At 32.1% G+C, this 19,862-nt stretch overlaps 2 protein-coding genes across 2 annotated transcripts; both read left to right on the top strand.

Moving 5' to 3' along the window:
* Positions 1-425: 425 nt before the first annotated feature.
* On the top strand, positions 426-2,560 carry LOC122611262 (protein BASIC PENTACYSTEINE2-like). Its single transcript, XM_043784260.1, has 2 exons — positions 426-533; positions 1,427-2,560. The coding sequence occupies exon 2, from the start codon at positions 1,433-1,435 to the stop codon at positions 2,321-2,323; it is 891 nt and encodes a 296-aa protein (XP_043640195.1). The 5' UTR covers positions 426-533; positions 1,427-1,432; the 3' UTR covers positions 2,324-2,560.
* Positions 2,561-10,416: 7,856 nt separating this feature from the next.
* Positions 10,417-18,273, top strand: LOC122579802. Its single transcript, XM_043752037.1, has 22 exons — positions 10,417-10,497; positions 10,904-10,966; positions 11,288-11,358; positions 11,449-11,502; positions 11,618-11,752; positions 11,876-11,994; positions 12,079-12,387; positions 12,508-12,595; positions 12,751-12,856; positions 12,929-13,042; positions 13,435-13,598; positions 13,691-13,808; positions 14,416-14,640; positions 14,721-14,911; positions 15,483-15,650; positions 15,731-15,836; positions 16,352-16,477; positions 16,552-16,710; positions 16,808-17,008; positions 17,115-17,309; positions 17,389-17,457; positions 17,921-18,273. The coding sequence occupies exons 3-22, from the start codon at positions 11,294-11,296 to the stop codon at positions 18,035-18,037; spliced, it is 2,829 nt and encodes a 942-aa protein (XP_043607972.1). The 5' UTR covers positions 10,417-10,497; positions 10,904-10,966; positions 11,288-11,293; the 3' UTR covers positions 18,038-18,273.
* The last annotated feature ends 1,589 nt before the right edge of the window (positions 18,274-19,862 follow it).

The following is a 19,862-nucleotide window of genomic DNA, read 5'->3' as shown; positions in this document are numbered from 1 at the left end:
CCAAGAACACTCATTCCTTACTTATTCCTTAATTTTTTCTCTCCATAAAACACCTAAAAACCTTACATGACTCCACGTCTCTCTTTTTTTTTCCCACGTCCACTCTCCTCGTCTGGTTGACGCCTCATGATGACGAAGATGTCGACGAGTTCGCTGCCATCAATGAAGAGCTCACGATGAGCCTTTGGAAGGGGCTTAAGATCTAAGCAGCGAGAAACTAGAGATAGAATACAAATCACCCAACTGTTTATGGTTATCCCGATTTAAGATATCAATATATCGATTTAAACTATGAAAGGAATTAAAGAGAAAAAAAAAAGTGAGTGGGGTATCTATGGGTGAGGTGGTTAAGAGTTAGATAGATTTATTACCATTTTTTAATTTATATAAAAAGCGGAAAATGTAATGTAGAGGAGGAGGTAGATAGAAACGCAAATTCATTCTTCTCACATTTCTCTCTCCTCTCTCTTTCTCTGGTCTTTCTCTCTCCACAAACCCTAAAAAAAGTCCGTTTACCCCCCTCTCGTACACTAGTAAGTTTTCTCTCTCTATATCTCTATCCATCTCTATCTCTCTCTCTTTCACTAACAACAAATCTACTATATAAATTGCCTTCTCTCTCTATTTGTCTCTTTTATATATTGTTAAAAATAAAATACTAATATATTGTTTTTCTCCACATATATACGTATAAAAAAAATAGATGTGTACTCACCGACAAATTTATACAAGATCTGTGTTTTTTCCTAATTTTAATCTCTGATTTATTCATTTATTTATATATTTGCTATTTTCTGCATTTACATTCTGTTAATATAATTAAGATCTGTTTGCTTTATCCCTGATTATGCTAGATCTGCTTTTCAACTGCTAAATTTGAGATATTATTTAGAAACTGAATTTTTAATTTCACATGTTTGGGTTGGTTAATTGCATGATTAAACCTTTTTAATTTGGTTATTGTATGATTATTATGTTCATATTAGTTAAAAGTCATTGTTTTGTTATAGAATTGAATTAATCAGATCATTTCACAAGTTAGGATTTGCTTCATTGCAAAATTATTATTTTATTTTTGTTCCTAGCCTAAGTTTTGTAGTTTTTTACTGTATTTTTGTGTTTATATTGGCAATTTAAGCTAAAGTTGAATGTAATGAATAATTTTACATTTTTGAGTTCATATAATTGATAAAAAAAAAAAAAGAGAGAGAGAGAGCAAATTTAGGTCCTTTTTTTGTTTTCTGGTGTTTTTGTAATATTATTGTATTGGCATGTTATTATCTATCTCAAATATATAATGGGAAATATAACGAACATGTTAGAAGTTTTGTTGTTTATGCTTAGAAATTAGGTGAAATGGTTCATTAATTATGGAAAAAGTGCAAAAAATGTGATTTGTACCCTTTTTTTCTGTCTGCATCTGTAGTTTTGGATGGACGATGATGGGTTGCGAAATTGGGGATGTTACTATGAACCTGCGGACCGGTGTCCTGTACCTTTGCCACTTTTGTCTTCTATGGTTGACCATAGAGACACAAAGCCCTTATTTTCTCCACGAGAAAACCCGATGATGCTAGACCCAAACTTGCATCCTAGTGGTTTCTCTTACCACCTTTCTACTCGGAATTCGATGGTGTCTGAGGCACGTGGCCCATTGCAGTACATGGGGGGTGATTGGATACATAGAGAGAGGCTCATTAATATGTTACCTGGAAATCACAATCTGTCAGTCAATCATGGTACTTCATCCTCGCAGTCAATGCACATGATGCAGCAGCAGTTTGATCCTTCAAAGGATCACGGGATTAGTCTAGATGACCTTACGGGTGATGGTTGTGACAGTGGGGGTGATGGTGGTGGTGCACCATCTAAGAAAAGAACGGGGGCAGGGTCAGGTACCCCCAAGCAACCTCGAGCTAAGAAGCCAAAGAAAGCAGCTTTACCGAAAGAAAATGGGAATCCATCTGGTCAACGGTCGAAATCTATCAAGAGAAATATGGATGTGGTGATTAACGGGATTGATATGGATATTTCTGGCATTCCGATACCTGTTTGCTCGTGTACTGGGGTTCCCCAGCAGTGTTATAGATGGGGCTGTGGCGGGTGGCAGTCCGCTTGTTGTACAACTACAATATCAATGTATCCGCTTCCAATGAGCACAAAACGTCGTGGAGCAAGGATTGCTGGCAGGAAAATGAGCCAAGGTGCATTTAAGAAGGTTCTTGAGAAACTTGCATCTGAAAGCTACAACTTTGCTAATGCAATTGATTTGAGGACTTACTGGGCAAAACATGGCACCAACAAGTTTGTAACCATCAGGTAGACTAGACTTGATATTTGGTTTAACTTGTATATATGTTTGTGCCCCTTTGCAGAGGTTTACATGGTTTCTTTGTTAGTCCATGAATTTTCGTAGTCATGATACCCAGTTTTTTAAGAACATTTAGACATTTGAGGAATTGAGGTCTCCATAACATTGTTTCATTTTCACTTGAAGTTACGCTAAAATGCTAACTTCTTGGCCCCTTTCAATGGTAGAATTATGTTTTTTTTTTATTCACATTACCTGTTCTCCTTCTGTTTAATTGTTTATTTATTATTATTGCATGTTTTTATACTTATTTACAGTTTATTTGGCTTATATGATTGCATGAGATTGTGGCATTTGGGATTGTTCATATTTTGCTTGTGATTCACTGTTAAACCACTGCCCTTAAAGGATAACCTTTAACTTGTATCCGAATGTGCAAGTCTTCGGATGTCATAGGTTCTAGACGAAAGCTGATATGTTCAATGGGATGGCCATTTGACTTTTATATATCACCTTCATACGTTATCCTCTTTATATTTATTTTATTATAATCTTGATTTATCATTATCAAGTGACACTATATAAAGAGAGAACTTAAGTTGTGACTCTTTTTGCTCATCCAGTGCAAGTCTTCGGATGTCATAGGTTCTAGACGAAAGCTGATATGTTTAATGGGCTGGCCATTTGACTTTTATTTATCACCTTCATACGTTTTCCTCTTATATTTATTTTATTATGATCTTGATTTACCACTATCAAGTGACACTATATAAGAATGAGCTTAAGTTGTGACGCTTTTTGCTCATCCAGTGTAATAATGTGATAATGTCCCGTCTGCTTATGTTTTCTGTCATCCTGTCCTAACAACTCCTTTTGTTACCTTTGCTTTTGATAGTATAATAGCATGTTCAAGACTTGACCCTTCTAGTTTATTGATCCAACTATCCAAGTAATAGTTTCTTCTTTAACTTGTTGAGTTGATATATAAAATTATAAATTGCATCTTCTTCGTACATTTTAAACCTATGCTTTATTAATGTGCCGTTGATAGGCCTGAAACACACGTCTTTAGTCAATTTAAATCTGTGCAATTATGTGCATCGTTGTACATTTCACCTTCATCTTAGTATATGTTCTGTAGTTCTAGACTTCTAGATGACTAGAACACTATTTATGGTAGCCAACTATCAAGGCAGCCATGTAAGTTCACGTTCACCTATTCTGGTGTTCAAACTTTGGCAACTATTTATAGTGGTCTGTAGTATATCCTGTGTATCATGGTTTAAGGCTTGGTTGAAACTTAGAAACTTTACCTGTCACGATGCAGTAGTAGTGCGAAAGGTATGTACAGTTTACATGTCTTTGACTGGGTGATTGGGTGAAGCAGGGACGCAAGTCTCAGACAGATTTCCTAATAACCAGTTGGTTTGGGTATTGGGGCCAGGATTGTTACCAGGCATGGACCCTTGCAGCCTTGCAGGGTGGGGAACATGGTACCAAACTAACAATGCGGTAAATGGGGTTAAGGTGCCCCCAGCCAAATACACTTAATCAACTGGGTGAAGCATTGCTTGGCTTGTGCAATATTGTGATAAAATTTTTTGGTGTATGCATCCGAATATGCTCACTTCAATGCATGTGGTTTTTGTAGTTCTGTACTTATTGTAACCTCAGACTTTATATTATTTATTTAATTATGCCAAATTTCTCCAATCCTAGTCATTTGTATTGAGAATGCGCCGTGCGCGATAGGCCGATGGCTCATATAAGTTTAATTTCTTAATTAACTCCGGGTTTTAGTTCGCAATACTGCGCCCAAAGGGTTTTATTTTTGTTATTCGCTTGCTCCATCAACATCATATTTCTTTTCAAATGTTTCTTGGTTTAGATCAAATTAATAATCTCAACCCTACAAAAATATTAGGGAAATTATATATCTTTCTAAATATTGGTCTAAGAAATCCTTTTAAAATTGTGTTATGCGGGTTTCATTAATATATTTTTTTTTAGTCTTATCCCTTGATTGTTTCACTTAGGTAGATCTTAGGCTATTTTTAAGAAAAATTAATCATTTCTCAATAAATTTTGAAAGAAAAACGAATAGGTTATGGTAGTATCCATCATAAAGTATTTGAAAATTTGTTATTAATTTATTTTTGGATTTTTAGGAACCTAATGTGGTTTTAAATTTTTAATTAATTAAAAAAAGATTAGTTGAAAAAAGTAAATAAAAATTCTTTTCCAAAAAACTTTGCAATAATGTTTATCAGATCATGCTAATTATAAAGAATACTACGAGTAGTATTTAATAACTATGTAGTATGTACAACTACAAAACTACTATGTGGATAGGCCCTTCTTCCTAAAGGGCAAGCACGTCTGATCAAGAACACTAACGACTGGATTTAAACGTATCATGATGGTGCATAATAATGGGTATAAAGAAGAAAGAAACATAAAAATAAAAGAGATTATTATGAGGAGTTATTATTATTATTATTATTATTATTATTATTATTATTATTATTATTATTATTATTATTATTTTATTTTATTTTTTTTATTTATTTTTTTTAACGGCAGTGGTGATTGGACTCAGCGGTATGCCTCTTCAAAGTCCAATAGAGATTGACCACGTCACCAGCACAGTCAATCCGAGGGCATGACTGGCGGTGGAAGTCCCACTACTTGTTATGGAGGAAACTAGCTAATGCTAGAGAAAACCCCCATGTTCCACCACATTGGCAAAAATTTCCCAATATGTCTTTCAAAGGTTTTGAACCCGTGACCAACATTTGAATGAAAAACATAAGGGGCATTAAATGTCCAATTGGGCTAAATCCCAATGACATTATTATTATTATTATTATTATTATTATTATTATTATTATTATTATTATTATTATTATTATTATTATTATCATCATCATTATCATCTACCATCTACCAATATATATATAACAATGTGCTAAATTCATTCATAAACAAACAAGAACCCTTGGATGGATTCCATTTTTGATTTAGAACCATTAGATCAAATTTAATTATTTCATCTTTATTAAATGACAATATTAATACTTATACTTTTTATAACTATACAAAAAAATTCCTCTCTATATTTAATTTACGCTTTTTAATTTTCCATCACAATTTACACTTTTTACCCAATGATTTTAATATAATATATTCAATAGATTAATAGCTAATATATATCCTAATAATAGAATAATACTATCTATCTTAGATCTTATTCAATAGAATAATTGTTAATATCATATGAAAAAATAAAGCATATTTTAATTTGAAATAATTAATATATGTTTCATATAAAATATATAGATCAATTCTCTATTAATAAAAATAGTAAGCTATATTTTAAACAAAAATAAAATGAAATTGAATATTAATAATGTCGTAATAATCTGTATCAACAATATATGTATATAGAAATTATTAACGATAGTGTTGAGAAGATCGAGTTTAACTTAGGTGAGTAACAACTTTGGGAACGTCAACCTTTAACATTGATCTGCAATTTTGGAGCATGTGGTGACGGAAAAGTTGCGCTCTATTAAACAACATAAAATAAATTATCAAAATTAATGATATATAATTTAGTTTCTAAATATGCATGACTATTGTGATTACTATTATAAAGGAATTTGAAAAAAAATATAACGTTTTTACATACAATTATATTATCAATGTATTGTACATTTACCCAAACAAAAAAAAAAACCCTTTTTCCAACCCTTTTTTTTTTCTTTCTATTCTATTAAAAATAAAAACAACTTAAAATTTTTACTTTACCAATAGAGGGGTTTATCTCAAAAATAATGTTTCCAACCAAGTGATATACTTTCAAAGAAGGGGCCTATGACAATAAACTCAATATTTGTATGTATTCTTTATTTATTAATATTTTGTAGGAACAAAATTACAAAAATACCCTTAAAAAAGTTTATAGTGTACCAAAATTGGAATGGGAACTCCATCCATGGTTATATTTCATAAATTTTGCATAGTTATTATAGAATAAAATCTAAACTCAATACTAATGCGTTGTCTATGATGGATTCTAACTCGGCAATTCAAAGTATTTAGGATATATTATTTTTCTCTATTTCGATTGATAAAGATCACAACTTCATTTTTTTTTTGTAGAAGGGGTAAGGGAGGAGGGGGGGTCGAACTCGGAAAATGAAATGTAATAGATCTATTGGAAGACAATTGTCAGATAAAAAAGTGGGTGGTTTAAGTTTTGGTGGTTTAGATACTTTTAATCTAGCATTGATATGTACAAATGGATATGACATGTGGTTTAAAATCTGAATTACGTTAAGTTTAAAATCATCAATGTGATTCATGGTTCTGAGTTTTCGTTCCTGTGTAAAACAAATAGTAATAATATGTAGGCAAATATATGTTCCTCATTCTCGGTTGCACACTCGATTGTTAGCCCCCTTAAGATGTTATTAAAGAACAATTGTGAGTGAGAATAAGACAAAATTCACCAAATTGGAGTGGGGACTCCATCCATGGTTATACTTCATAAATTTTGCAAAGTTATTACAAAATAAAATCAAAACTCAATACTAATGCGTTGTCTATGATAGATTCTAACTTGGTAATTCAAAATATATTTAGGATATATTATTTTTCCTCTATTTCGAATGATAAAGATCACAACTTCATTTTTTTTGTGTGGAAGGGGTAAGGGAAGAGGAGGGGGGTCGAACTCAAAAAATGAAATGTAATGGATCTACTAGAAGGCAATTGTCAAGTAAAAAAGTTGGTGGTTTAGGTTTTAGTGGTCTGGATACTCTGCATTTAGCATTGATATTGTATAAATGGATATGACATGTGATTCAAAATTTGAATTATGTTAGGTTTAAAATCATCGATGTGATACATGAATCTGAGAGTGTGTTCCTATGTAAACAAATGGTAATAATATATGGAACATCATTCTCTGAGCCACACTCGATTGCTAGCCCCTTAAGATGTTATTAAAGAACATTTGGGAGTGAAAATAAGACAAGATTCACCAAATTGGAGTGAGGACTCCATCCATGGTTATATTTCATAAATTTTGTAAAGTTATTATAGAATAAAATCTAATCTCAATACTAATGCGTTGTCTATGATGGATTCTACTCGGCAATTCAAAGTATTTAGGATATATTATTTTTCTTTATTTCGATTGATAAAGATCACAACTTCATTTTTTTTATGGAAGGGGTAAGGGAGGAGAAGGGGGGGGGGGTCGAACTCGAAAAATGAAATGTAATGGATTTACTAGAAGACAATTGTCAGGTAAAAAAGTAGGTGGTTTAGGTTTTGGTGGTCTGGATACTTTTAATTTAGCATTGATATGTACAAATGAACATGACATGTGGTTCAAAATCTGAATTACATTAGGTTTAAAATCATCAATGTGATTCGTGGTTTTGAGTCTGTGTTCTTGTGTAAAACAAATGGTAATAATATATAGGCAAATGTTCCTCATTTTTTGAGACACACTCAATTGCTAGCCTTCTTAAGATGTTATTAAAGAATAGTTGAGAGTGAAAATAAGACAAGATTTTGGAATGATCATTGGCTTGATGATGGCAATCTCGCAACTCGGTTTAGAAGGTTGTATGCCTTGGCACCATCTAAAGAATGTGTCATGATTGATATTTTTTATGATATGACATGAAAATCCGAATGACATCGAGATATTTGTGATAACATGGATAAGCACTTTTGGCATTGAATAATTTATTTAATCAGTAAGACTTAATGAGCAGCACAATAAGTGTTGTGAAATTATCAAGGTTAAAAAAAAATGTTAATAAAGTGAAATTGAATATTTTAATTTGTTAACTATTAATTAAGAAAATAGTATTACGCGGGACAATAATCTAGTTATTATGATATATAAATCTAAAATATTTTTTACAAACTCGAATTATTAAATTTGCGAAATCTGTCAATAAACTAAAACAGGATTGAGATATTTTTTAAACGACACGTGGCGTAATGATTGATCGACACGGGTCCTTTTAGCTTATTAAATTAGTTTTTTTTAATTGTATATAGATTCAATTTGCTTATTAGACTTAAAATTAAACTTTAACCCTTAGCTTATAAATACAAAACACATTATAACCTTATTCGATTGATCGTTTTCTCATTAATAAAATTGTCTCTTTTTGTTTCCCAATTCTTCAAATTCTATTACTTATATTACTTATAATAAGTTAATAACATGAAAACTTCAAAAAATTGAGTTTATAATCCGAAATCAAAAGACTATTTGCCGTCATCTATCCTCTATGCTTACAATTTTCAATTTTGATGTGATTTTAAAAATTTAAGGTAAATCCAAAACTTCAGCTAAACATATATTATATTTATCATTACTGTTTATTATAGCTTAGCTTCGATCATCGGTTTACTTTAACAACAATTTATTTCATTCTCGTATGAGACATATTCGAATTTCTCTATGATACAATCTATATAGCTACTGTACATCGTACGGATATTAGGATTAGTAATACATCTACCAATAAACTAAAAAAGAATTATTCATTAAACGACATGTGGCATATTCCTTTATCGATACGTGTCTTTTTAAAAAACAATATAATTTATTATTTGAATTAATCTATATCTATCATGTTTCCTAATTAATAGTAAATACAACTTATTCAGATAAGTAATTAAAACAAATTTGAGATAATTGATTTAAGTTTTCCCAAAAACAAAGAGCCATATATAGTATATTTAAGTTTGAGATAATTGTCCTTAACTTTTAATTTATTCTTATTTTTTTATGCTAATGTATAATTTATGACATAATTTTATTTATAATATATGAAAATTAACTTATTTACTCTGACTATAAAATATTTCAAATTAATTAACTATGTTTTTAATTATTAATTACTTATCCATCTAGTAATATAACGAAACATATTTAGAAATTATAAAACGTTAAAAACCATGTTCTAACACAATGACTTTAGATTAGATGATATCATTACCAACATCAAAAGTAATATTAGATATTGGTAAATACGTTTATGATACACGTTTCTAACTATATTAGACTACTATTGGGGGATTAAATGCATATAATGGGGCATGTGTGACACGTTCTTTCTATATAAAAAATCAATCGTACAATATCCACTGTCAATCGTTATAATCAATCACATAATATATATAGTCAATTCATACATCGTACGGGTATTAGTTATACATTGAAAAGGAGTATTGGAATTTGTATATGATTAGAAGCAATTTATATTTATCTTAACGTACATAAATCGAAAATGGAATGGAAGTTTATTTTGATACCATATGACCTAGTATTAGATTTTCAATATAATCTAGCTTTAAGAAATGTGCTTTTAATATTAAATAACTTTTCTTGATTTTTCTTTTTTTATTTTATTTTATAATATTCATATCAGTTTTTTCAAAGAATTTTGCTAATAACAACACTAACGTGTAAGATAGTTGTAACTTTTGTCATAAAATTCAAAATTTCAAAATTCAACGGCTGTACTTTTGATATGAAATATACAATTTTTGTATACAGTTTAATGGCAGTTCCTATCAATTATTTTATTTTCAAAACATAAGTCAATAAATCTACCTAAATTATATAAAGATATACAAGATATCCATCACATGACTTGAACTCATAAGCCAAAACTCAAAGGTCTATGTTCATATATTTGGTATCATAAATCATAAAAATCTTGTACATATTGCTAATGCTAAAAAAAATTACAAAAATTACGAAAATCCAATCTTAAAAAACATAATTGAAGTATATATCTTACAAAAATTATTCAACTCAGTTATCATATATATATTTCTTAAAATACTAGCAAAAGGAACATAGATTTTGTTCTAACAGAATATAGAATTAAAATAAAAAAAAAGTGTCCAATAAAACGAACTTTTCCCCCCAATTGCCTGAATCAGTGGAAATAAAATAAAATAAAATAAAATAAATAATTACCCACACCAAAAAGACATACACAAAGAAAAAATAAAAATAAAAAGACAGCTTCCAATTTGCTTTTTTTCCTCACGCACTTTACGACTATTTCACTTACACACAAAAGACAGCAAATGTGTTGAATTTTGTTTGAAGTTAATCAAGATTTAATACTGCATTTTAGGTAATGCCTCTTGCAGTTATATAAATTTATGTTTATTTGCTTTTCCCCCCAGATATCTTGAACAATGTTGTTGTGTTTGACTGTTTTGACTGAAATTATAGTACAATTACTGTAGTTATTTTGTATATACCAAAACCCAGCTGAGGAATTTTTTATTTTTATTTTTGTTATTTTCATCAGTGTCATATAATTCTTGATCAACAGGTTATCAATGTCATATAATTCTTTTGGTTACTTTTTATTTTATATTGATACATTGAATATATATAGATCTGTTACTTTAGGGTTTAATGCTGAGAAAATGGTTTAGTTAGTTTGTTAATCTTGATATATAAAGTTTTAATCTTTTTTTTTTTTAATTGTATTTCTTAAAATGGCTGTTTACTTTTGGGTGTTTGGGTATCAGGGTAAAGGCGTTTTTTAGTGTAAGATTCCGGGATCAGATTTGGCTACTCAGTTGTAACTACAGGTAAGTATATTTGATAACTTTCTAGTAATAAATTAAGTATCCAATAGTTATCGCGAAATTCTCAAGAAGATGAGAACTGTAGTATTTTTATTTAATTTGAAACTGTGTGTTGTTTGAATCTAAAAAGTCATTTTTTTTATTCGGTTTCTAGGAGGATTGTTATTTAATGGTTAAAATGGAATGATGATGTGGTATATTAATGATCTTTGTAAAGATTAATGGAGTGTAGACTGTAGAGATTTTATATAAAAAGTAGGATTCTGATGTGGCTATGAACTTTGGTGTTGTGGATGCTCTTAAGTTTTCATAAACTGATTTCAGGTCTACATGGGTCCTCATGCACCTGCTTATGCTGGTTCTAAGTGGAATGTGGGTTTTGATCCATCTTTAAAGTATGCGGCGGTACAAAAAATTCATATTCATTTTATTGTATTCCTTACAAAATCTTGAAGATTTTAAGGGCGTTTATAACTGTGTGACAGGCAAAATGGTGTATCTTCCACTCCACCAATTCGCCTCCCCTCATACCATGCAAGGTAGGTAGTAGTTTTTTGTTTATGAGAGAAAATTACTTGCTGCTTTGCCCTGATTAATAGTTGTACCACGGTTGTATGTTCGATATGTAATATACATGTTATGAATCTACTTCAGTGAGCTAGGACCTTGGTGTGCTGTGATCTCCTATGATGCATGTGTGCGGCTGTGTCTCAAGTACTGGTCCCTAGGCAGTTCTGAAGCTCGTATCTTCTTAGAAAATGAGTGTTCCCTCCTTCGAAGCGCTTTTTGGTAAAGATTTTTAATTTCTTGGTTAGCGTTTTTGGAATTAAAATCATAATAACATAATTTATAAGGATGACCCGGGTCCGGTATTTATGGAACCTCTTTTTTTTTGGGGGGGGGGGGGCATAGTTTGGAGCAAGTTTTGTTACAACCAGAGGAAGAGTTACTGAATAAAAGATCATCAGAATTAGTCGTCCAGGGAGTTGTTAAAAAACCACAGAAAACGTATGGAAAGTTAAAAGTTCAAGGTAATTTTATCTTCACATACCATCATGAGTTACGTTTTGTTTATGATACAGATTCATATATTCTCTAAAACTGTTGTGGTGCAGTGCGGAAAGTTAAAATGGGCATAGATGTACCTACTGGTTGCACATTTTCATCAATTAAAAACCCTCCTGTGGTGAAGTTGCAAAAAGTGAACCGCCGTTTGTCCAGCATGAAAACAACAATGTATTCAGAGTGGAAGGCGCTAAAGAGAGTTCGAGTGGCACCAACTTTCTCTACTAATGGATCACTTTCACATCAAAGTTTGGCGTATTTACATTTTGGCACACATTATGTAAAAGATGTGGCAGGGATCGTAAAAGTAGGCATAACAAGTTTGCATAATGTCCCTACACCTCCCGAAGAGGTTCAAGGTACGTGATTAAGTTTTGATTTCTTTATACCCTCTTTCAATTTAATCATGTTTAAGACACAACTTTATCTTTTTAACTTCCAAATTCTTTTTCTAAGTCTTCTTTTTCATCATACTGCAGAATCATATATATGTTCTTTGAGATTGAAAAGTTCAACTGATGATGACGTGACACGGATGCAGCCAGGATCCACTGAAAGCCATGTATTGTGTGTGCATCCTCTCTCTCTTTCTCTCCCTCCCCCTCTCTCTCTCTCTCTCTCTCTCTCTCTCCCTCCCTCTCTCTCTCTCTCTCTCTCTCTCACTTTCTAGATGTGCCAGAGTTGAATGGCTATGTAAATATGTGTAATAATTTTACATGCAGCTTGCCAGATGGCATGAGAGATGATTTAGTTATTGAAGTTACTGATTCAAAAGGAAAGTATTGTGGTCACGCCATTGCTCAACTGGCAGATATAGCTGATGATACGGTATGATCAGTTATAATTCTTAATATGTTATCTGGAGATATCTATACAAGAAGTCTTATAAATTAGTAACAGGGGGAGAAGCTTCGTTGGTGGCCTATATACCATGAGCCGGAACATGAGCTTGTGGGAAGAATACAACTACATATAAACTATTCAACTAGTACAGATGAGAACAGCAATGTGAAGGTGAACAGATATTCACATTTTTGTTAGGTGTGCATGATGGGTTTGATTGTAAAAATATTGTATGTGGCAATTTCGACCCATCTACATATGAATAGGTTGATTTGGGCATGTTATATGAGAACGGGTCAAACGGGTAAAATGAAAATTTAGCTTAAACGCAAATGGGTTAAAAGGCACTCCCAAGTGTACATCATTCTATCTAAATATTGAAATAATATAATCTCCGATATCATACTTGGCACTCTAGTTACCTATTTAAAATACTAAATATTTGGACAGAAAGATATCTGGATCAACCCTATATGGCCTAACCCATTTTGTGTCATACAAAGATCACCTTTTGTCAAATCTATTTGTAGTTTCTAATAGTATATGTCCATTTCTTTCTGTAGTGTGGTATTGTTGCTGAAACTATTGCATATGACTCGGTCTTAGAGGCAGCAATGAAAGTACAAAAGTTTCAGCAGAGGAACTTGCTTCTTCGTGGTCCATGGAAGTGGTTGGTAACTAGATTTGCTTCTTATTATGGAGTTTCTGATGCATATACCAAACTAAGGTACCTTTAAAATGAAATTGTATACATCCGTCATCATTGTAAAGCTGAAAATGGTTTGTGCTATTTTATAATACTCTTTGTTGGCTTACCAGATACCTTCAATATGTTATGGATGTCGCCACACCAACTGCAGATTGTCTAAATGTGGTGCATGACTTGCTTTCTCCAGTGATGGTGGGGAAATTAAAAGGCACTTTAAGCTCCCAAGAGGTGAGAATCCATCTTATCTTTTGATGTGCTCTTTCGACTTTTAATAGAGGTTGCAGTTTTGGCCTATTCACTTATAAATGGGTTCATCTGGATTATGTTGTTCTCTTATGGGTCAAGTATTGAGTAATGGTTCATATGTGTTAAATATTTTTGAACAGTTGTAAGAGTTCGAGGTCTACTATTTATGCATATAACCTAGTAACTAGCTTTATTAAAATTTTAATATATTTCTTGTAATATATTTGTTTCTGTAGTCATAGTGAATGCGTTAGTTTAAACTGGACAAAAAAGTATGTTAGTGGGTCAACTGTCAACCCAACTCGATTTGTTTTGACCTGTATCTAGCGACTCTTATTTACCTGAACCCATTCCCCAATCCGACCAGTTTGCCCATATTGCTACCTCTATTTAACTTCATAATACAAGACGCTGCAAAAGTGCATCACTAAGTAATATGGTTATACATAAAGGATGGATGCGAACGTGTTAATATAAACGTATGCCATTTGCACAGTGACTTGGTGAATTAGTTGCTGTTTCATTCTTCCATTTATACACTTTCTTATGATTTATCAATTGTTATGAGAATTTATTACATTTTGACCAGAATCGCATGTTGGGGATCCTTTCGGATCAAATTGAACAAACCATTGCGTTGGCTTTCGAGAACTACAAATCACTTGATGAATCTTCACCATCTGGATTAACAGATACACATACACATGTATCTGGCTTTGTTTCTCCTGCTCTGAAACCTGCTTTAAAGCTATATGCTCTTTTGCATGACATATTGTTACCTGAAGCACAACTGCAGCTATGTAAATATTTCCAGGTATTAAAATTTGTGAAATTTTAAATTATTGATTCCTCATATCTTCCTTATCCTATGTCTTAAGATCGAAATTCTTCTAGACTGCTGTGAGAAAGATTTTAGGAAGACACTTGGCCGAAACCAATGAATTTGTTTCCAGTAATGGTGAAAAATCAACAGTTACCCAAGTTGCTTTTTCATCGGCTTATCAGAAGATGAAATCTCTTTGTTTAAGTATCCGAGAGGAAATTGTTAATGACATAAAAATATATAAGCAGGATGTGCTTCCCAGGTAAATAATATTACTGGCATTCATTCTTAGTATGTAAGCTGCATTATAACATGTTAGTTTTACCATGTGATAGAAAATTTGAATATTTTTGTTGTTTTAAGCTGTATTTTTATGTGTGGGGTAAAACAAAAACATGCTACAACTATCATTACATCTGCCAATTTCGACTCCTTAACTAATAAATTGATCGAGTGTGGTTATGTTTATATCTCTAATGAGTCAAATGTCGAATGAGTCATAATTACCTCATTAACCATTTTTTTAAAAGTTACATTATTATTAAAATATAATTAGTTCTATAATCATTTTGGAGATGCCTAGTATCAATAAAAATATAACAAGTTTGGATAAAAAACCATTATAGGTCAACCCACTCTGACCCAGCCCATTCCATCCCGTACCAAAATCACAGATGTTTGACCCCAGCCCATTATGACCCGTACTGAACTAGACTGACACGCCCATTTTGCTATCTTGTAAGTTAGGTATTGATACATTTAAGTTATAAGTAATAATGAGGCATATGATTCTCATTAATAATTATTGACTTTTTTATTTTAATACCCTCCAGCTTTCTAGATCTTCCAAATCTGTCTTCAGCTCTCTATAGTTCCGAGCTTTGCAACAGAATACGTGCATTTCTTATTGTTTGCCCACCTATTAGTCTCTCACCTCCTGTGACAGACTTAATTATTACAACTTGTGATTTCCAGAAGGATCTTGTTTGCTGGAATATTAGGTAAATGCTCTTTATCTATATCTATATAAAGCATTTAACGTTCTAAAGGCATATCTCAATATAATTTTATTAATTTGCAGTCCTGTCAAAGGTGGTGTTGATTCCAAAGATTTGTTCCACTCTTACATAACACATCGGATTAATGCCAAGCACCTTGAACTGCTTGAAGCTTGCAAGCTTGATAAGGTACAAGTTTCTATCGTACACCATAAGTTGGCAATTTCGGCCCATTCACTTATAAATGGTCAATTTCATCTGGGTTTTATCAAACGATTCAGATCAAAAGATTTAGTTAAAGATAGGAAGGGGTCAAATGCATTAAAAATTTCTATTAATGCAACGAAGGCCTAAATTGTTTGATTTGAATATTTAAATTGTTTTTGTATATATCTATTTTATGTAATCACAATTAACAGCATGTTTAAAAGATATTAAAAAGTGGATGAGAACTTTACCCAAAACTCTCTTTGTTGTTAACCAATCTGTGCCGGCCTGTAATGATTCATACTAGAAATTCCTCAATTCAACCTAGAACCTGTCCTGGCCAGTTGCCTGACTCCTCTGACCTGCTCATCATGCTACCCCTAGTTATAATTAACATGATTCAATTAGATAAAGTACCTCAACAGAGATTGAATATTTTTATGTCTTAGCTTGTGAAAGTGTTGTATTATGCCAATGAACTGTTGTTGAGGTTACAGGGTGTTGGATTGCCACATTCCATGTCTACTTTTGTTGATGATATGTACAAGCAACTGAAGGAGACCTTTCGTGAATTTGAAGTCATTCTCCGTCTTTGGCCTGACTATACTTTGGCTTTGGAGAAGGCAAGTATAGCACTTTCAGATTTGTGGAAATTTTTTGTACATGGTCTTAACTTTTTTCTTATTGCTACTAATAGGTTATAGCGGATTCTGAACGGGCAATTATGGGAACTCTTGAAAAACAGTATAGTGATATATTATCAACACTGAAGGAGAACACAATCCCGGTTAAGGCAGTACAATATGTTCAAAGATTTGCCAAGGGAAATGCTTTACCTTATAGTTTTCCTGAGGAGGTTAGATAGTTGCCCCGTTTTAATTCATATAAACTTATTATTCTTATGAATAAATAAGTCGAAGTTTTACTCTATTATAATTTTTTGTTTTATGCAGTTAGGAACTCTTTTCAATTCGATGAAGAAGACGCTTGATGTACTGCAACCTGATATTGAAACTCGGTTCAAATCACACAGCTCATGCATTTCAAAAAGTGAAAATACAGTACCGGGAGAACTTCTGAACGAAGTAACTGTACTGCTGAGAACGAAATTCAGAAATTATCTACAGGCAGCTGTAGAGAAACTTGCTGGAAATGTGAGTTACTTTGATAAAATCTGCTTTTTTTTCTACTATTTTGTCATCTATTTTTGTCAATGATTTACACACATGGAATTGCATGAGGCTTTTATTTTGTATGCAGACACGGTTGCAAAATACTACAAATTTGAAGAAGGTAATCCAAGAAGCGAAGGATAGTGTGGGTGAATCTGATATAAGGCATAGGATGCAGCCTTTAAAGGATCTGTTGTCAAACATAATTAGTGATCTCCATGGTATTCTTGAAGTCCATGTCTTCATAATCTTTTGTCGGGCTTTATGGGATCGAATGGGACAGGTGGGCTTCACTATTTCTCTGGTTTGACTTTTTTCAGTTTGCTTGTGAACTTCTGTAATTGTTTCATGTTGTGGAACAGGATGTGCTGCGAGTGTTGGAAAAAAGGAAAGAGAACTGGTCTTATAAAGCTTCACGAGTTGCACTTTCTGTATGTTACAAATCCTTTCAACCAGTTGTCATGACTAAAGTTAGAGATTGCAATATGGGCGGGTCAACTAATGGGTCAAAAATTGTTTATATTGCTAGAGGTCGAAGTAGGTTGGGTTGATCTTAAAACATTTATTGTCCAAGTAATTTTCTTTATTTCTTGATAGTTGGTGTGTCAAATATGATTACAACATTTAAAATTATTTCAGTATTAATACGTAATTTTTTTGACCGACACTGTTTAGGAAGATATTGAAAATACACTTTTTGAGCGACCTTTGACCCATTTGACCTGTACAAACATTACGCGTTTCTCTCCCCTGGAGATAAAACATAAATCGAATTAACCCATTCATAAGTTAATAGGTTGAAACATGAAACCGCCACCTCTATTGAAAATATTACTTGTCAATATTAGCTAATAGTGACTGTTCGGTTGAGTTGAATTGCTATTTTGTGGGCAGATTTTGAATGAGACATTTTCATCAGAAATGCAAAGATTGATTGGACATACGCTAGACGATAAAGATTTGGAACTACCCAGATCAATCATAGAAGTGCGGTCGATGCTGTGCAAATGAACACCGCATATTATGGTATCTACACCCATTCATTATCATCAACAGAAGATAACCACATTATCTCGCCTAGATTGTTTTTTGTCACGGGTAACTGCTCATTACCAGAAGATAGCCAAATTATATTGTAGAGTTTATATTTTAGGTTGTAGAAATTAGGTGCCAATATTGAAGTATCTGTAATTCAAAAAAGTTGTTAGAGACAAACGTGCAGCTGAATGAAATCATCTCGTTTGACATGGATTCCTAGCATCTCTAAAAAGTCTTGTTTAATATTCGGCAAATATGAAATCTGCTGAAAGTTTTGATTGTATGAACTTTTACTAGTTTTACTGTCGAATTGAAAGTATTTATAGGAAAATATTTTGTACGATATAAATTACTACCAGGAAGCTAGGAATTTTATGATTAATGATGGGTTCCTTGATTGGCTGATTCATGATCTTTTGATTTACAACCTAAGAATGTTCCAAGTACTTCAAAGAAACACAGAAGAAGAAACGACTTGTATCATAATAACAAAAACTCAAGATGGATTAGTAAGTTTTGACAAACCATTCACTAATTGCATTCTTGAATACTTGTATGTGTCAATATCTTATGACGAGAGTACTTGGATTGTGTAATGAGTGGCAAAAGGCTTCCGGCAACAAAGTACATGGATGCTTGACATGTAGAAAAAACTTTTAGGTATAATATAAATGTTGCCCAAGAAATAGAGAATGATTGTCAACGTAACTAGTGTATTGAAGACAAATAAAGCCCGATCAACCGCAGATCATGAGTTTGAACCTTAAGGTTGACATGTTTGTAAGATTTTTTTAAAAAGCCACACAACCTTTAAAAAACCCCCATGTATTGAATATCATTAGAGCAATTAATTGAGTTAGCATTTAGTCCTAGAATGTCATCAGCGAGTCACCGACTTGACCAACACAGAGGCGTTAAAAATTCAAGGAAAGAATGGCATACAGGAAGCTGAAATTGCAATGGAATATATAGATAAGAATTCAAGATAAGAGATAAGTGTATATGTATGGAGGAAGGGTATAGATAGGCAAAAGAGTAGAATAGATTGGAAGATAGATATATGTATAGTCTATTTTTTTTTGTTTCTGCACAAAATGTAATGATCTGGATAATGATTTTAATAAAATTCAGGGTGAGTTTTTAATATGGAAGATACAAGTTTTTTATGCATGTTAAATACAGTACTTAGGGTTGCATTTAGCATTTCCCATTTTGAAAACCCCCCTTTTTTTTTTAAAAACCTTGAGAACTTTTAAATTATGTATTGGATCATATGTTTTTTTCTTGTTCATTCACATGTAAAACGTTATAAAAATACATGTTGTAGAAGAAAGTTTTTTTCAAAACCTTATATATATCAATTTGTTAACATATGAACGAAAATGTGAACATATTCATTCACAAGTTCACAAAAGACTATTTTGAAGGTTTTTTAAAAAAGTTTCTTATACAACATACTTTTTTATATCATTTCACATATGAATGGAAAAAAGAAACATGTGGACAAATATATTATATAAGAGTTCTCATGGTTTTTAAAAAAAAATAGTTATCAAAATAAAAAACTATATATATATATATATATTCTGTTGAGTCATGGATTTGCTGAGAGACTCAGCGAACAACTTCATCAGTGAGCTCTCAACGACCATCAATTATCTTCGAGTTAAAGGATAAGATCAATGACTCACCGCCATGTTTTTATAAGTCAAATATGGGCGGAAAAATGAAGATAAGAAGACTGGTCGCAAGGACACGTGTTGATAGATCAAGAAGGAGCCATGTGACCTTGTACTGT

Source organism: Erigeron canadensis, chromosome 8 (genome assembly GCF_010389155.1).
Source record: "Erigeron canadensis isolate Cc75 chromosome 8, C_canadensis_v1, whole genome shotgun sequence".
Taxonomy (NCBI): Eukaryota; Viridiplantae; Streptophyta; class Magnoliopsida; order Asterales; family Asteraceae; genus Erigeron; species Erigeron canadensis.
This window is presented reverse-complemented; position numbering and strand designations above follow the sequence as displayed.

Bases quoted from the DNA above. Each gene is read 5' to 3' on its own strand.
- LOC122579802 (XM_043752037.1), top strand. From the start codon at position 11,294: ATGGGTCCTCATGCACCTGCTTATGCTGGTTCTAAGTGGAATGTGGGT. The intron at 11,995-12,078 runs GTAATTTTATCT...GTTGTGGTGCAG, and splicing joins TGGAAAGTTAAAAGTTCAAG to TGCGGAAAGTTAAAATGGGC. The intron at 14,641-14,720 runs GTATTAAAATTT...AAATTCTTCTAG, and splicing joins AGCTATGTAAATATTTCCAG to ACTGCTGTGAGAAAGATTTT.
- LOC122611262 (XM_043784260.1), top strand. From the start codon at position 1,433: ATGGACGATGATGGGTTGCGAAATTGGGGATGTTACTATGAACCTGCG.